The sequence below is a fragment of the Salvelinus sp. IW2-2015 genome, linkage group LG17 (assembly GCF_002910315.2).
Source record: "Salvelinus sp. IW2-2015 linkage group LG17, ASM291031v2, whole genome shotgun sequence".
NCBI lineage: Eukaryota > Metazoa > Chordata > Actinopteri > Salmoniformes > Salmonidae > Salvelinus > Salvelinus sp. IW2-2015.
In genome coordinates this window covers 15,403,222-15,417,706 of record NC_036857.1, presented here as the reverse complement: position 1 = coordinate 15,417,706, position 14,485 = coordinate 15,403,222, and the positions used below count along the sequence as shown (strand labels likewise).

General features: G+C 42.8%; 1 protein-coding gene across 6 annotated transcripts; it reads right to left on the bottom strand.

Moving 5' to 3' along the window:
* Nucleotides 1-233: 233 nt before the first annotated feature.
* On the bottom strand, nt 234-9,709 carry LOC111976730 (targeting protein for Xklp2-B). Of its 6 annotated transcripts, none has more exons than XM_024005804.2 (17): nt 9,620-9,709; nt 9,160-9,295; nt 8,298-8,435; nt 8,064-8,196; nt 7,630-7,713; nt 7,462-7,503; nt 5,481-5,591; nt 5,074-5,183; nt 4,851-4,996; nt 4,513-4,684; nt 4,219-4,357; nt 3,668-3,887; nt 3,139-3,405; nt 2,670-2,816; nt 2,373-2,484; nt 1,717-1,904; nt 234-1,046 (listed from the first exon to the last, which is right to left on the bottom strand). In XM_024005804.2, the coding sequence occupies exons 2-17, from the start codon at nt 9,272-9,274 to the stop codon at nt 936-938; spliced, it is 2,235 nt and encodes a 744-aa protein (XP_023861572.1). In that variant the 5' UTR covers nt 9,275-9,295; nt 9,620-9,709; the 3' UTR covers nt 234-935. The 6 variants fall into 6 exon arrangements, with proteins under 6 accessions (XP_023861572.1, XP_023861573.1, XP_023861575.1 ...); XM_024005805.2 differs by having other exon boundaries at nt 1,717-1,883; XM_024005807.2 differs by lacking the exon at nt 7,462-7,503.
* Between the last annotated feature and the right edge of the window lie 4,776 nt (nt 9,710-14,485).

Sequence of the window (14,485 nt, the reverse complement as noted above, 5' to 3'; positions counted from 1 at the left end):
TGCACTGTATATCTGTGACCAGATGCATATCTGTATTCCCAGTCATGTGAAATCTATAAATTAGGGCCTAGTGAATACATTTCATTTGACTGATTTGCTCATGAACTGTAACTCAGTAAAAGAAAAAAGACTATTTTTTTTTTTGCTTTTTAGAATCTGGTTCAGTATGCAGATATCACTTCAAAAGATAGTAAGGCTGTCAATTCTGGTGTATGAACTAAATCTTTACTATATTAAAAGTAAAAACTTTATTATACATAATTGAAATCGGACAGTAAATCAGAACAAACAAAAAGTACAGGCCAAGTACAATTAAGATGGGAATGAGAAGTTAGAACGTTTTATAGGATTAGAAGTAGTTACTTAGCTATACAATAACACATAGGTTTGTGAATTGTCCCATAATAGCATTACACTTTGGCTAGTAGAAAGGGGTCAGAAGCTAATTTTCCAACGAACCTGTTCTTGACGATACATTACTTCCAAATTGAGCACAAAAGTATCTTATGTTCAGTTGCAGGTGGTTCTTCAAAAGCAAGCGAATATTCAGAAAGATTACAGCGCATGTATTTTACATCGTTCTACACGAGGCATTACTCGCGCAGAACGACGTGGGCACGTCGCATAGAAATGTGTAGTTCCATCAGAGGTTGGGAAATGCGTGTCTGGCAGCTAAAATGGCAAAGACACTCCCCACTAAGGGCAAAACGCAGGATTTCACCAGCTCTTGGGAATATTATTTTTTCTTAAGAACCACCTGCAAATGTGTCAAATGTACTTTTCTGAATCAAGGACGATGAAAGTATAGACCCTTTCTACCAGTCAAGGTATAATACTACAGTGGACGAATTCACAACCGCAGTTAATGTACAGCTACAAACTAATAAAAAAGGCAGACATACATACACACACACACGAAACCTTTCCCTCAGCCATCACATGCGGAAACGGTCAGAAAAGTTGGGGGACTGGGGCACAGTTAGTGTGACGTCGCTCTTCTTCAGCTCCAGCAGTTTGTAGCGTCTGATGGGCTGGGCTTTGTGGACCTGAGGGACAGAGGGGACATTAAGACGCAGTTCAAACACCCACACACCCATTCACACCAAGGTTCAAGCAGGGCTTCTGTTCCAACAATTCAAACATTAACACCTAATTCAACTATATCAAAAGGCCCAAAAAAATCTGTTGTATCAGGTGTGTTGGTACTGGAGCACACACATCTTAAGTAGGGTAAACATTTAGTAACAGACAAATGTTTCATGAAGAAGTTCAGGTAGTCACTCCTAGATTATACCCTAGTTTGTACCCAAGGAATAATACCCAGGAGTGTGTGTGCTGGAACAAAAGCCAGCACCCCATGTAGAGAAAATGGTTCATTTCAATAGCTCTGGTTTATAATGGTCTATGGACACCAAGTGCTACCACACTGCAACAATTTTTTCTTTCTGTTTGGATTCACATTAGCCATTTTACTGTAAGTTTGACTCGTAACCGGAAGATTGCAAGATCAAATCCCCGAGCTGACAAGGTAAAAATCTGTCGTCCTGCCCCTGAACAAGGCAGTTAACCCACTCTTCCTAGGCCGTCAAAGAAAATAAGAATTTGTTCTTCACTGACTTGCCTAGTTAAATAAATGTAAAATAAAAGTTATTATAAGTGCGTAAACAAAATTTMTTTTTTTTGGGGGGGGGGCTGGTCTAAGGTTTGCATGGTTACCTGCTCTTGGCGTAGCCTGGCCATTTTCTCCTTCTCGCACTCCTCCAACTCCATCCGCTGCGCCTCCTCCACGTGAGCCCTCAGCGCCTCCTTTTCGCTCACCGCCCGCTCAAACTCCAGCCGCTCCTTGGCGCGGCGCTCTGTGGATAGCTGGAAGACCTCTGGAACTACGGAATTATTAATGTCTTCTAAAAGAGTGCCAAGGAAAAGGGGTTGGAAGAGAAAGAGGGTGGGGGTGAAAAGGGTTTGGGTGGGGAGGTGTTCTCAAAGGTGGGAGGAAAATTGGAAAGTAAAAGGTGGGAAGCAAAAAGAAAAGGGTTAGGGGTGCAGAAGCCAAGCTCAGTGTTTCCCAAACAAAGCCCATGTAAAGGAGTAGGCAAGCCCATGTAAAGGAGTAGGAGACTTAAGAAAAACAAGACAGTCATTCGTAGTGGGGGAAGAAATATGCTCCAGTTCGACTGATACATCCTTCCCCTGGAGATGGGTAATGATCCAACAGAACTGCTCAGGGTGACATGTTGGAAATCCTTAAATAAAAATGGTGGAAACATTTCAGGGGTTGAATAAAGAAGTCTAACAGGTTCAGGACCAGGGTTGTCCATGGCCACCATAGTGCAGAAAGCAGAGGTGAGCGAGGCAGTTGTGGTCATACGTACCCAGGACTGAGCGGTTCTCTTTCTTGGGCATGAACGGCTCTTTGTGAATTGCCGTGTTTGGGCGAGCTTTGAAGGTGGCTGCCTCCGCCTGGTGCTTCTGTTCCTCCTTCATCTGAGAACAAAACGGAGGAAATACCGTATGGGTGGCAGGGAATAGGATTTTGTACCATTTGTTGTAAACATGCATGAAGACTGACATACTCTGGCACCAGAATCAAACAATTAGTTATTCCTTGTACTGTATATGGTCAAAGTATGAAAGCAACAGGGCATGAATTCATTAAAGGTTTGTCTTACCATCTGCTCCCAGCGGTCATTCTTGGCGGCTCCCCGCTCGTCGAGGAGCAGCTTGAAGGGCTCAGGCTTGGTGGGCTCAGCCACCTTCTTCTCTGGCAGGACCACCGCATGGAAGTCTGGCAGTGGCTGGGCCTTGAACGTTGGCGCCTGAGGGGTTAAGAACATTAAATAAGTAACAGACAACCATTTAGGCTATATTGTCAGACCAACACCTAGTTAGGACAACATTTCCTAGCTCTACAACTTGCAGCAAAAGGCTATCATTCTTAATCCCAAACAAATGTTGATTCTTAAGTCTTACAAAGTGTCCAAAAATAAAAACCTTTCTCTCCGCCATCTAATGACAGGCAACTGCATCTGTAATGCCATTAGTGGCATCATTCATCAGGTCTACCCATATTGATAGAATGTAAGGCAAATGATACACGAGGAGAAATCTGAACAATTTTAAGGCAGTTAGTGGGGCTACCTCTTCGTGCCTCAGCTCCTCCAGCCTCTTCTCTTTCAGCACCCGCCTCTCGCGCTCCCGTTCTTCAAAGGAGAAGGGGCACACCTCCACCTGGGTCTTGTCCTGGAGCTTTGGCAGAAAGGGCAGGCCAAAGTGGGGCACAGCATGGGCCTTGAGCGGGGCTGGGGGTTTCACCTCCTCCACTTTTCTGTCCATGCACATCCTCTTCAGGGCCCATGCAGGGGACTCTGGAACAGTGGGACACTGCACCTTCTTTTCCGGGACACCCTGTGAACCAAAAGGTGTGGGTAGACCATTAATAACGGAGCCTTCACATCTTATATACAGTCAGTGTTATACCAGTGCTAGAATGCCTTGAATAGATAGTATGGAGGTAAAAAAAACTAAAAGCCTCATACTACTAGCCTGGGTGCCCATCTTCTTCGGTTCTCCTTTGCTTAAGGAGCAGACAAGAAACAAACTGTACAACCAATTCAGTGTAAAAATTGATGACAATCCAGTAAAAACATGTTGGTCGTGTAGCACTCACCACCACCTCCTCCAGGATCCTGACCGGCAGCGGGCGGGAGCGGAAGGTGTGCTGCTCCTCAGGCTCATCTGGCTTCTTGCTGGCTTGCCGCTCCGCAAGTCTCCTGTCCATATGCATATGGAATACCTCTGGGTGCGTGGACTCCTTCACAGTGGGCTTTTTGGGGTTCAGTGCCCCCTCCAGGATCTTTCTGTTCAGCTCCAGGGCCTTGAACTTAAACCTGGAATATACAGGACAGGGGTGGATTAATTTATTAAATGACAAAGTGTTCTGAACATTGCAAATAGCAATAGAATAAGTAGACACAATTCCCTCGTCGAACAATCATATTGGTTCTACACAATGTATTACTATCTGCAAGTTCTGTCCTTCTGAACAGGCCTCCGGCTGAAGGTTGTTGGACTATGGATGAGCTGGAGCAACAGTAAACGTTTTGGCTTTGTTCAAGTCTCATTGGGAGTACACACGGGTAAAAGTAACCCAACAGTCTAATAACTACTATGCAGAGGGTAGAAGGATAGAGTGTGAAGAAGCCATAAGTGTGGATTCACTGTTGGAGTTTCTGGAGCTCCTCGGCCTCCAGCTCAGCGCTGCTCTTGACCGCCGTGGGACGGCTCCTCTGTCGGGTCATCAGTTGAGGGGTGTGAGGGTGGGTGATCTTAAGCTGCTCACTCTTCACAGGCGATGGGCCTGAAAGAGATGACATCATATTGTAATTTGCTGCCACCCCCCTCGTCACACATCTCATGAATCCCAGCCATGCATACAGTGAGCACATCCCAGGGTATGCTATGTGACTGCCACTCAGCTGTAATGTACAACAATGACAAAGCTAACATACGCACCCCTCTCCTGGCTCTGTCGACTACGAAGGTGGTAGCGGGTCGGAGTCCGTTTCTGGAACAGCTCGATCTGTTGGGCCATGGGCATGAAGGGGACAGGGTCCRCCACCTTCCTCTTGCTGCCAGTTGATAGGTTGAAGGGCTTGGGAACAGTGGCACCCTTCGGCGCCTTGGTCTGAGATGGAAATAATTCAGGAGATGAATTAAAAGAAACAAGTAATCAAAAATATGTCTGGTGAATTGGCAACCTAGGTAAGTGGAAAATCATATATTTGTTTGTGTGAACCATCCTTTTAACAGCCATAGCAGCGATGTGGCCAAACAGAAAGCTAGCTACTTACGGGGGAGGACGGGTGCTTGCGGAGCTGAGCAGTGAAGTCCACCTCCATGTGGGTTGATGCAGTGCCTGCCTTGACGCGTCCATCTGTGCTGAAGTTGAACTCTTTGGGTACGGTGGTGGCAAGAGCCAGCTTCTTAGGGAGCTGACCTGAGTGACAAGATGAAATCCCTCTTAAGTCAGGAAGACTTGCAACGCTTCACTCGTAGAAAGGAAGGGGTACTTACTGCCTGCCAAGGCAGCCTTGTAGCTGGCCTCGTTCTTCTTCCGCTTGTCAGCCACCTCCGTCTGAAGAGTCTTGATGTGCACCATCTCCTGATGCTCAGAGCTCTTATTCCTGGGTGAACACACAATCTAGGGATATTAACCTTCAAAGGCAGTGTTCTACAATCCTGGTCCTAGAGAAGCACTGGTTGTGGAGGCTTTTGTCCTAGCCATGTGCAAACACTTGGTTAGTTGCATAAGGTATTACTGCTATGGCTATAAGACTGTTGGACGTGCCCAGGGAAATGTAAACACTCAAATTCCTTAACGTAGCCATGGACGAAAGGACTGACAGGCTTGTCGGCAACAATATCAGGTCATGGTGCCTCCTTGACTAATTGCTGAATCCATTAGTGATAGAATGCCTTACTGTGTGGTGCTCGCGGCTGCTGCAGCGGGCCGGGCCTGGTTGGCTGCTCTGGGGTTGAGTCGCACGCTAGTACGGACACTACCACTGCGTCTAGGGGGTAGTGATAAGCTCCTGGGAAACAGACAAACCAAGACAGTCTGGTTACTTTTCTCCACAAGACAATTGGTCAAGGTTAATTATTAAACATCAGTCCTTACACTAAAAGCGTATGCCATGCAAAGGTGACAAAACTATATCTGCATGTGAAAAAGTAATACAGTGGGGCAAAAAAGTATTTAGTCAGCCACCAATTGTGCAAGTTCTCCCACTTAAAAAGACGAGAGAGGCCTGTATTTTCATCATAGGTACACTTCAACTATGACAGTCAAAATGAGAGAAAAAAATATCCAGAAAATCACATTGTAGGATTTTTAATGAATTTATTTGCAAATTATGGTGGAAAATAAGTATTTGGTCAATAACAAAAGTTTCTCAATACTTTGTTATATACCCTTTTTTGGCAATGACAGAGGTCAAACGTTTTCTGTAAGTCTTCACAAGGTTCACACACTGTTGCTGGTATTTTGGCCCATTCCTCCATGCAGATCTCCTCTAGAGCAGTGATGTTTTGGGGCTGTGCTGGGCAACACGGACTTTCAACTCCCTCCAAAGATTTTCTATGGGGTTGAGATCTGGAGACTGGCTAGGCCACTCCAGGACCTTGAAATGCTTCTTACGAAGCCACTCCTTCGTTACCCGGGCAGTGTGTTTGGGATCATTGTCATGCTGAAAGACCCAGCTACATTTCATCTTCAATGCCCTTGCTGATGGAAGGGGTTTTCACTCAAAATCTCACGATACATGGCCATTCATTCTTTCCTTTACACGGATCAGCGTCCTGGTCCCTTTGCAGAAAAAACAGCCCCAAAGCATGATGTTTCCACCTCCATGCTTCACAGTAGGTATGGTGTTCTTTGGATGCAACTCAGCATTCTTTGTCCTCCAAACATGACAAGTTGAGTTTTTACCAAAAAGTTCTATTTTGGTTTCATCTGACATTCTCCCAATCTTCTTCTGGATCATCCAAATGCTCTCTAGCAACTTCAGACGGACCTGGACATGTAATGGCTTAAGCAGGGGGACACGTCTTGCACTGCAGGATTTGAGTCCCTGGCGGCGTAGTGTGTTACTGATGGTAGGCTTTGTTACTTTGGTCCCAGCTCTCTGCAGGTCATTCACTAGGTCCCCCGTGTGTTCTGGGATTTTTGCTCACTGTTCTTGTGATCATTTTGACCCCACGGGGTGAGATCTTGCGTGGAGCCCCAGATCGAGGGAGATTATCAGTGGTCTTGTATGTCTTCCATTTCCTAATAATTGCTCCCACAGTTGATTTCTTCAAACCAAGCTGCTTACCTTGCAGATTCAGTCTTCTCAGCCTGGTGCAGGTCTACATTTTGTTTCTGGGTCCTTTGACAGTTCTTTGGTCTTGGCCATAGTGGAGTTGGAGTGTGACTGTTTGAGGTTGTGGACAGGTGTCTTTTATACTGATAACAAGTTCAAAAGGTGGCATTAATACAGGTAACGAGTGGAGGACAGAGGAGCTCTTAAAGAAAAGTTACAGGTCTGTGAGAGCCAGAAATCTTGCTTGTTTGTAGGTGACCAAATACTTATTTTCCACCATAATTTGCAAATAAATTCATAAAAAATTCTACAATGTGATTTTCTGGATTTTTCTCTCCTCATTTTGTCTGTCATAGTTGAAGTGTACCTATGATGAAAATTACAGGCCTCGCTCATCTTTTTAAGTGGGAGAACTTGCACAATTGGTGGCTGACTAAATACTTTTTTGCCCCACTGTGCATTGGCACAGTCACTAATGACCAACAGCCAATGTTTGTTTATAATTCCAATCCCAAAAATGAAGAGTTTTGACCATGCCGAAATAGCCCCCTCTAAACATTTTCACCATGGTGGGAAGGGGGAAGACCCTCCAGTTGTTTACCTTCTACGTGGGCGAAAGGTTCTTACAGCAGTTGGGTTTGAGCTGTAAACAGTTAGACTGATGACTACCATGATTACATCCAGGGCTGGATTTAATAATCCTAGGCACAAAGCTGCTCATAACAATAGACAGGTGGCAGAGGGCAGGATAGTGGAAATGTTTACAGACCTCCTCAGCTTCTTAACAGGTGGTGCAGCTTCAGGGGCTGTGTGCTGTCCTTCATTGCTGGCTGCATCTTTGCGTTTTGACACCCTTCAGTGAAGAAACAGGATTGCCACTTGGAAGCATACAGTTGGTTCATCTAATGCTGACTAGTTAGGTCAAAGACAACTGGAACTTCATTTACTCCTGGACTGGTCTACAGCTAAACAGGCAGAAGCTTGTTTTGGAACAGAGACAATACTTTAGAGCAAAAGTTTTTATCCTTGTGATCTTTCCTTTTAACTTTTGCAATAAACAAAATATTCTGAACACCCATGAATGTAGCAGGACGAAAGCTGCACTAAATGATCTATCGGTTTGTGAAAACTCAATTTGACCAATGTAGAGCCTCACAGAACTCTCAAACAAGATGTTAGCTAAGTGTTCTAGAAACAAAATACCTGCGTGGTCGGGCAGGCGGTCCCTTTGGTGGGGCAGCTACCGGTGCTGGCCTATTTCCCCAGGATGTGACAATGTTGGAGGACGTGCTCAGGGCATCTGCTGTGGTGGGTACTGAGGATGTGCTTGGGGCTTCTATTGTGGAAACAGTAATAATTAGCACATTACACAATGGTCAGTCAAACTTGTGAATGTATCTGGCCTAGATAAATCACACAACTGTCTAAAGTACCAACCCGAGTCGGAGTTCTCTTTCACCCTGGGAGATACAATCGCCCTGGGCAAGTGTGCTTTGGGGGTCGCACCAAATGGTATGTTTCTGTTTGGGGTGGCAAGATGGCCAAACAGTCTCTCATCCTGGCCAGCACATTGGTCTGCAGAGCATCAAATGATTCAGAAATACATTGTGGGAATTCAAGAACTCTGCAAGTTTGCCACTTCAAAAGCATGTAGTCAGGCCCCCATTGGAGCATGCTGACAAACATTGAAATGCATGCATTCATCCTGGGAAGCACCATTCTTACTAGCCTGGAGACCTGAAGTTGAATTGCATTCAGTCAGCTAAAGTTACCTCTCAAGACCTCTACAAGCCAGTATATTGGATAAAATGGTTTTAACTTAATTGACCCAAGTCCTTGCAGTTGGTCCTTCTGCAGGTAGGATTGTGAGACCATATTTCCACCGGAAAGTGTAATTACATAAACTTTAGGGCATTAAGACTTCTATCACCTGAAGCATGTGCAGGAGCTCTACACCCATGAATGAGTCTCCTACATGCATTTTAATATTGTGCACATGCTTCAAGTGCGTTCAGATTTCTGGCCCTTTGAAAAGTTGATGTAATTATATTTTCCTGTGGATGGATATTGTCTCATTCCTACCTGCAAAAGGACCAAACACACAGAAAACCGGTAAAGTTAAAATATAATTTTATTCAACATTGACTTGAAGTCGTTAGAAGAAACTTTCCTGATCCAAACGATCATTTATGCCCTCACATTTGTTATTTCATTGAATTCTACTTGAGGCTCACGTAGAATTAAATGACATCAAAATATTGTTCACAAGCACGTGAACATAGGTTGCTAACTATCTTACCAAACCAAATATCTGCGTTGTCCTCCGTTTCCAATGCTTGGAAATCAATGACATGTGACGGTGCATCGAATTCGTAGTGACTAGCCGATTCGCTCTGCGCCATCTCAGCATCCATCACCGCACCTATTGTCTCTGCCTAAACAAGCAGATTATGCATGATGTGAGTTGTTCAAATGGGTCTAGCAGAGTTAGTTAGCTAAGGTTATTCATTCACAAACACATTTAACTGCGTAGCGACAAAATATACGTTATTACAGCAAACACGCGAGAGCTAACGTTATATAAAATCCAAATGAATACCAGAAATTGTGTACTGAAGTTAACTATGCAAAATAATGTTAGCTAGCATTAGTCGACCAGGTAACGTTAGCTAGCTAGTAAGTTTACTGTTGATCAAAATTATCTGGGTAAATTAGATACAAAAGAGATGTCCATTAAAATACAAAATATTATAACGTACCTCTTAAACACAACCAACACGTAATAGAAATCGAGTGAGCCGTCAGCTGAACTGCAGTGTTGCGAGCGCAAAATAACAAATGAGTTTTGGCGTAACCGTTTAAAGTTTCTCGCCATTTGAACCAGCCAATCAACAGCCTCGTCCAGATCAATCGGTTTTCCATTGGCTCCCGATTGTCTACGTCACGGTATACTCAGGTTATATTTCCGGTCACGTGAGGAGTTTCTGTAACTTTTTATTTTATCTTTGTTTAACTAGGCAAGTCAGTTAAGAACAAATTGTTATTTTCAATGACGGCCCAGTGGGTTAACTGCCTTGTTCAGGGGTAGAAGGACAGATTTTTACCTTGTCAGCTCGGGGATTCGATGTTGCAAACTTTCGGTTACTAGTCCAACGCTCTAACCACTAGGCTACCTGCCACCCCAAACTTCAAAACAATCAATCTCTAGCCGTATTGTTTAGTTTTTTTCTCTGCCCACATTCTATTCTTTTAGTTATATTTTGCTCATTTAGTAGACGCTCTTATCCAGAGAGTGACCAGGGTTGGGGAATAACCTCTACATCTGATAAAAAAAATACTGTAATCTGTAATGTTAGCACAAATATTGTAATCAAATGACAGATACTTTTGAAAAAGTAGATGATTACTTATTGAATTACTTTAAAATTCAGAAAGGATGTTTGTAAAAAAGAAGAAAAACATTATGACACCTTTCTGTTTTGTCAATGACATTCAATTCAGCATTTAAAATAGGCTCAAGTAAATATCTTCCAACTGAGCATGTCTGACCACATGTCAGAGACCACTATGATGACACACCAAAGGCATTTGATGGATCCTTTTTGTCTTTTTCTAATTCCTCATGGGGAATGTAATCCAAAAGTAACTGAATATAATAGGATTATGTTACTGAGTTTGGATAAACCAAAAATTACATTACTGTTACATTACATTACTGTACTGTTTTGAACAGGTAACTAACTATAAGGGATTACACTTAGAAAGTAACCTACCCAAACCTGAGAGTGATTTACAGTCAACTAATGTAGGCATGACAACCACATATCACAGTCATTGCCCTAAAAAAGCAGCTATCAGCAAAAATGTACAGTAACTATAGAAAGTTTTCACATTTTGTGTTACAGCCTGAATTTAAAATTGATTAAATTTCAATTTTTTTTGTCACTTGCCTACACACAATAACCCATAACATCAAAGTGGAATTAGGTTTTTAGATTTTTTTAAACAAATTAATTAAAGATTCACTATGTAGAAATCTCTGCCATTTCCTGAATGCTAAAATTCAAATAGTTTGCCTAATTTCAGTTTATGTGACAAAACAAGCAAGTATAGTGTAGAGAATCACTGTCTAAACCGCTGTGAAATATCTTTTCATTACCAAAAATATTGTATTTTCAAACTGTTTGAAGCTAGTGTACAAAACCCGTAAGTAAAAACCGGCAAGCATAGAAATTGCGCGCATAGAACAAATCTACCATTCCTTAGACTTGCTTTCAATGAGAATGACATTTCTATAAATCACATTTCTATGTGAATTTTGTCAGGTCTCCCAAAAAGTTACATATTGGAGGTTTAAAAATGAGTATTCAACCCCTTTGTTATGGCAAGCCTAATTAAGTTCCGGAGTAAAAATGTGATTAACAAGTCACATAATAAGTTGCATGGACCGAGCACACCCCCATTCTCATCGACGGGGCTGCAGGGGAGCAGGTTGAGAGCTTCAAGTTCCTTGGTTGCCACATCACCAACAAACTAACATGGTCCAAGCACACCAAGACAGTCGTGAAGCGGGCACGACAAAACCTATTCCCCCGCAGGAGACTGAAAAGATTTGGCATGGGTCCTCAGATCCTCAAAAGGTTATACTGCTGCACCATCAAGAGCATCCTGGCTGATTGCATCACTGCCTGGTATACTTGTTACTTTTATCTCATTCTTATCTATATTTTGTGAAACAGCACTTTTGGTTGGGGGCTTGTAAGGAAGCATTTCACTATAAGGTATTCGGCGCATGTGACTAATAATATTTGATTTGACTAACTGTGTGCAATAATAGTGTTCAACATGGTTTTTGAATGACTACCTCATCTTTGTACCCCACACATACAATGATCTGTAAGGTCCCTCAGTCGAGCAGTGAATTTCGAACACAGATTCAACCACAAAGACCAGGGAGGTTTTCCAATGCCTCGCAAAGGGCACCTATTGGTAGATGGGTCAAATGAAAAAAATCTAACATTGAATATTCCTTTAAGCATGGTGAAGTTAATAATTACACTTTGGATGGTGTATCAATTCACACAGTCATTACAAAGATACAGGCGTCCTTACTAACTCAGTTGCCGGGGAGGAAGGAAACCGCTCAGGGATTTCACCATGAGGCCAATGGTGACTTTGAAACAGTTACAGAGTTTAAAGGCTGTGATATAAGAAAACTGAGGATGGATCAACAACATTGTAGTTACTCAACAATACTAACCTAATTAACAGAGGGAAAAGAAGGAAGCCTGTACAGAATACAAATATTCCAAAACATGCACTAAACTAATACTGCAAAAGAATGCGGCAAAGCAATTCACTTTTTGTCCTGAACACAAAGTGGAATGTTTGGGGCAAATCCAATAAAACTCATTACTGAGTACCTCTCCATATTTTCAAGCATTGTGGTGGCTACATCATGTCATGGTTATGCTTGTAATCGTTCAGGACTGGGGAGTTTTTCAGGATAAAAAATAAACGGAATGGAGCTAAGCAAAGGCAAAATCCTAGAGGAAGATGCACCTTTCAGCAGGACAATAACATAAAACAAGGCCAAATCTACACTGGAGTTGCTTACCAAGAAGACAGTAAATGTTCCTGAGTGGCTGAGTTACAGTTTTGACTTAAATCTACTTGAAAATCTATGTAAAGACCTGAAAATGGTTGTCTAACAATTATCAACAACCAATTTGACAGAGCTTGAAGAATTTAAAAAAGAATAATAGGCAAGTGTTTCCCAATCAAGGTGTGGAAAGCTCTTAGAGACTGACCCCAGAAAGACTCACGGCTGTAATCGCTGCCAAAGTATTGACTCAGGGGTGTGAATACTTATGTAATTATGATATTAATATTTCTGTATTTCATTTTCAAGAAATTAGCAACAATTTCTAAAAACATGTTTTCATTTTGTCATTATTCAATCCACGATTCAATCAACTGCAGATAATAAATGTGCATTTGCACAGTAGCATGCCCTGTATGCCTAATATTCATGAAGTGAATAACCAGCTCTGCTACGGCGAGTAAAATGGTCAGTGAGGTGTTCTCTCATTTGTGTCTGGAAGTAGGTAGCTAGCTAGCGAGCTAGTCAACTTTAGCCAGTTAGCGTGAAAATATGTCCTGTTGAAAAACAACTGATAGTCCCACTAAGCCCAAACCAGATGGGATGGCGTATTGCTGCAGAATGCTGTGGTAGCCATGCTGGTTAAGTGTGCCTTGACTTCTAAATAAATCATAGACAGTGTCACCAGCAAAACACCCCCACACCACCACACCCCCATCCATGCTTCTGCTTTTAATCTATATATATTATCCAGTTTATTTTGTAACTTAATTAGTTCCATCTTCTCCTCCCCCGAGAGGCCGGCTGGGGACCTCTGAGAAAGGGAAGTTATCTTAATGATCACCTTTTCCTCCTCAGCTCTTCTGGTCTTAGCAAGATTACTACCATATTTTTTTAAGTATTTGGACACCTCAAATTTATAGAGCTCCCAGTTCTTGCAATAAGATTTTTCTTCACAAGCCCTTTCCCAAAAGTGTGAGAGCAGATCTTTAACCTCAAATTTAACTATATCATTATTTAATAATGAGCTATTTAGCTTCCAGTAGGATGCTCTGCCAAGGTTAGTATCAGGGGTAAATATTTTGATATCAATGTAAATGGCCCTATGATCTGTGAGGGGAGTAGTACAAATATTTGTAGTAACACACTCACTATCAATACATTTGGATATAAGTCAAAAATCTATTCTCGATTGTCTGGAACCTGTTTTGCTACTCCAAGTGAATGATCTGTCGGCCGGAAACCTCTCTCTCCATATATCAGTAGGATCAAACTTTTCCATAAAAAATATTAAACCCAAATTCTGGGGGTAAGTCTGTTTTTGCCTCTTCGTGCGGTGACGTCGATAGACCTGTCTTGGAGTTAGTAGGGTTCCAAGTAGCTCTAGGTAGCTAGTAGGCCTAGCAGGTTAGCAGAATGGGACTTCAGCCGGCGTCGCGCCTGAGGGGCCTGATGGAATCCTCGGCAGATTATGTCGGTATTCCAGTCGTAGAGGATCGATGGGGTTCCGTGCCCCGTATCGGCAGTAGAAAGGGTCTGGATATTGTAGCCCAGGAGTGAGCCGGGAGATGAGCCGGGAGTCTAGCATGGGCTAGCCCCAGGCTAGTTGGTGCTAGCTCCGGGACGGAAACGTTAGCCAGGAGTAGTCAACCCGGGTTGTGGTTAGCTAGCTGTGATGATCCAGATGAAAAGGTTCAGAGTTTGTGGTAGGAATTCGGGGATATTGAGAGAAAAATAGGTCTGGTATGCTCTGGTTTGAAGCGCGTTGTACGAACTGGCGAGAGCTTTCCGAGCTAAAGGTTAGCTGATGACCGCTAGCAGTGGTTAGCTGATTGATAGCTGGTAGCTAGTTAGCTAGCTAGCTTCAGTTGAGGTATTCCAGTTCGGAGGTAAATTGAAATACTTTAGTAAAAAAACAACAACAAAAAAACAGATCCACACCACATTGGGTGAGGCGGGTTTCAGGAGAGTATTTTGAAGTTGAGGTTTAGGAAAAATATTAAAAAGAACGCGAAGAAAAAGA